General features: G+C 25.5%; 1 protein-coding gene across 1 annotated transcript; it reads right to left on the bottom strand.

Annotated features, from left to right (window-relative positions):
• Positions 1–1,598: 1,598 nt before the first annotated feature.
• Positions 1,599–4,018, bottom strand: LOC122853949 (cytochrome P450 4C1-like). Its single transcript, XM_044154358.1, has 9 exons — positions 4,014–4,018; positions 3,652–3,784; positions 3,499–3,589; positions 3,197–3,388; positions 3,061–3,080; positions 2,360–2,698; positions 2,043–2,280; positions 1,786–1,965; positions 1,599–1,681 (listed from the first exon to the last, which is right to left on the bottom strand). The coding sequence occupies exons 1-9, from the start codon at positions 4,016–4,018 to the stop codon at positions 1,599–1,601; spliced, it is 1,281 nt and encodes a 426-aa protein (XP_044010293.1).

Below are 4,018 nucleotides of genomic sequence, written 5' to 3'. Positions count from 1 at the left end.
TTTTGTTCACTGAAAACTAACGATATTTAAAAAACAATTTATTTTTATTAATAATGAACTAAAAATATCCATGTAAGGCTAATGACGAGATGTTTATTATAGAAAAACATATTTTTTTCAATATATAATGATGTTTTGTTATTTATTGGAATAAACGACAACAAAAAAATAAAATAATTAAGATAAATTTGGATGACACCGTTAAAAAATGTTTATTTTTATAAAATGAATCTTTATTTCTCGCCTATACATTTATATCTTTGAAAAATAAATTATTTTATTTATTGAAATAAACGAAAACAAAAAAATAAAATAATTTAGATAAAGAAACGTTTATCTTTTTTCAAATAAAAATTTCACATTTCATCTATGTCTTATCACGATTTATTTTTTCTCAATTTATTATAGTCATTATTTTATATTATGCTGACATATAAATTATTTTTTTTTCATAATAATGACGAATATTTTATAACACCTGTTATGTCCGAATTTATCTGTTTGTAGTGTAATTATTCTTTTGACTTTAGGAATTAAGCTAATCGATCGAAACATCTTGACATCAGACAGAATTTGAATAGTATATGTGTTGGGCTTAATTCAGTATATCTATTATTTAAAATGATTATAATTTATAACAAAACAATCAGACGGTACAATAGTTTACACTTGTAATTACAAATTGTTGTGATTAAATCTAGGGTATTCTATAAAATATTTGTTTAGTATTTAGAGTATTCTAGACAGCATTCGAAGAGACACTGGCTAGTGAAAATCATTAAAACTATGATATCCAAATCACAATCTTTTTTCATCTAGTACATTAAAAAAAAATTTTATTGTGATTAAATATTTATCATATAGGAAAACATATTTCTCAATATATTCATGTTTTATCATTTATTGAAATAAATAAGAATAAAAAAGTCAATAAATTTAAATGATTTCTCCTTAAAATCTCATGAAGAAATGTTTGTTCTTATGAAATAAGACCTTAATTCTCATCTATATGCTTGATTATATTTTTTATTTCTAATGTATTCTGTGCAGCGTTTTAGATTAGGTTGACTAATAAAAAATTGTCTTGGTTTATTGACAAACTATGATATTTAAATAACAGTTGTATTTTGTTCATAAATTATAATGAACAAGAGTGGTTTAAACCGCAATTTTATTTATTATAAATTGCAATTGCAATTTATAATGGTTTTCTTGCCATTTGTAAATGATTTATGATGGCTATGCCAACTTAATAATAATTCGACAATATGTGAAATAAGGCTTATTAAAAAAACGTTTAGTATGATTGTAAAAAAAAAAAACTTTATTTGATCAACGGTGATTAACTTATTTGATAATTAGAATTTCTTATTATTTTCTGCTCTTTTTTGTGGCCATAAATATTGAAATTGAAATAATATTGATAATAATTTAAAAATAAGATTTACAAACTCTTTTAGTAGAGTTTATAGATTTATTTAGTAGTTTAGTAGATTTATAAACGAAGAATATCATTTTAAAATTGGTATGAATTTGATGTAAATTGGCTTAGTCCACTTCAAAGTCACTTCATAAGTCAATTGATTATCATCATCACCTTAAACGTCAGCTGGTTTAAAATAAAAATTGCGTAATAATCCAGCAATAACAGTTTTTAATTCAATCATAGCGAACTTTTGACCTAAATGACAATTGACAAATAATGACACAATGATAAATTATTTATAGAGAAAAGAAAAATTTGAAATATTCATTACTTATCCTTGAAAAGTCATTATTTATTACCAATACAATTTCTAGGTCCAGCACTAAATGGTACATAGGCATGTGAATGTCGTCCAATACTATTCACTGGCAAGAATCTATCTGGATCAAATACTTCAGGATTGATCCAGTAGTTAGGATCACGATGAGCGTTATAAATATGAATATTTAAATTAGTTCCAGCTGGTATTAAATAATTCTCTGATAAAATAAAATATATACACATAAATTAATCAAGACAATGATAACACAACAATCATTAATATTTTATAGCATACTTAGTTGGACATCTTCAGTGATTTTTCGAGCTATGAAAAGAGCACTTGGACACAATCTTAGTGTCTCTTTGACACATCTTTCTAAATAACAAAGCTGCTGAACTGCAGCCATTGTCATTTCTCCATCTGTCTTCATCAAGACTTGATTGACTTCTTCTCTAGCAGTTGCCTGAATATCTTTATGTTCAGCAAGTAGTTTAATAGCACAAAGCAATGCACTGCTTACAGTATCATGACCCTATAATTAAAAATATATTTATTTATTTAATTCAATTGTTATTTATTTTTCTAGCTATGACATAATTATGTCAACTCACTGCAAAAATAAATGTATCAACTTCTTCTTGTATTCCATCATCATCGATTGCCTGATTATTTTTGGATGCTGCTAGTAAACTATCCAAAAGAGCGAGCTTTTTTCTCTTACTTTTTACAGCTTCCTCATCTTCTTGGGTTTTTTCTATTGACAAATACTTTCCCTCAGTTTCATTGTGATATTCTTTTCTTTGTTTAATAATATTTCTAGTAAATCCATGGAGTATTTCTACAACTTTTGATAAATCATGGCCTTTAGAGGTCATTGAAAAGATCCAATCGTTGTACAGCCATAGTCTTCCTACTCTATTTTTTAATTCAAACGTTAATGAAGTCTCAAACTAAATTGTAGATACAAAGTACAAACACTTATGTCAATTATTAATCATGAGAAAAATACATAAACAATAAACATCTAGTAGATGTACGAATAACTGGTTTATTTTATTTTTTTTTTTATTTTTAATAAACAAAACAATAAAAAAAAAGAACAACAATCACACCGTTACAGGCTATGTAGTTATGTTAGTTAATTAGTCGTTAATGATAATTGGCTAGATGAAATATTACGCATTAACATGAAGATACGATGTAGTCATTTTTAAGGATAAAAATAATATTTAACATACCTGTAGTTGAAAATTCTTCCAAAGTTATGAACTGCATTGTAATATTTATTTGAGCTGATAATATTATTTTTTACCAATGTTCCCATGGCTGTTTCTAAAAAAGTCATTAATAAATTTAATTAATATTTAATAGTTCTCTAATTAAAAAAAAAAACAATTATTAATTGTATATAGAATAAAAATAAAAAACAATTGTATATTAATATTTACCACATATAATTTCAATTGCCACTGAAGTTGTTATGGGATGAAGCTCCTTGATAATTTCACCTGATTCAGTTTCAGCCCGAAGGATTTTAATAAGATTATTAGCTTTTACTGCAAACGTGTGGAAATATTCTTGAAGTACATTATAATGAAATGCAGTATTTGCAATTTTTCTACGTTGTTGCCATTTTTTCCCTGATAAAAAACATTGTATATCGTACGTAAAATATTATATATCCATACATATTTACACAGTTATTCATTCGACGAGTTATAAAAATTGTGATATTGATATTGACATATACCTGTGCTGGTGATGAGTCCTTTATTAAGCCATGGGTGCAATAAACGGTATCCTAGACTCTTATCGATATTTGATGTACTGCTCAACACTACCTGTTATTATTATGATTATTATTGTATATATTATTATTTCGTTGCTATTATTAAAATCATACCTTGATATCTTCAGGATCGCTAATAAATACAGTAGCCTGATTAAAAACCCAGATTTTGCACACTGAACCATATTTCTTAGTTATATTTTTACTAAATCCCCAAAATCCATCTTTTGTAATAAAAGAAAATAGTCTTTAATCATAAACAGCAATTGGGTTTGTTTAAATAAATTAAATTTATTGATAATAGCTACTCACCAGATTGTGACAAAAGAGATAAAACATTACCAAGTATTGGCAAAGGTTTTGGTCCTGGAATTTTATTAATTTGACATCCTTTTTTATTGTGATGATTATAATAATCCAAAATCAACAAAAAAATTACAGGACCACATAATAAAATTGTTATTAATGTGATCAACTCCAT

This window comes from Aphidius gifuensis, linkage group LG4, assembly GCF_014905175.1.
Source record: "Aphidius gifuensis isolate YNYX2018 linkage group LG4, ASM1490517v1, whole genome shotgun sequence".
Lineage (NCBI taxonomy): Eukaryota > Metazoa > Arthropoda > Insecta > Hymenoptera > Braconidae > Aphidius > Aphidius gifuensis.
Note: the sequence above shows the minus strand (reverse complement) of the source record. Positions and strands in the feature narration are given on the sequence as shown.

Coding starts and splice junctions, on each gene's coding strand:
- LOC122853949 (XM_044154358.1), bottom strand. Junction 3,590..3,651: donor GCGATCCTGAAGATATCAAG/GTATGATTTTAA, acceptor TAATAATAACAG/GTAGTGTTGAGCAGTACATC. Junction 2,699..3,060: donor AAACAGCCATGGGAACATTG/GTAAAAAATAAT, acceptor TCTACAATTTAG/TTTGAGACTTCATTAACGTT.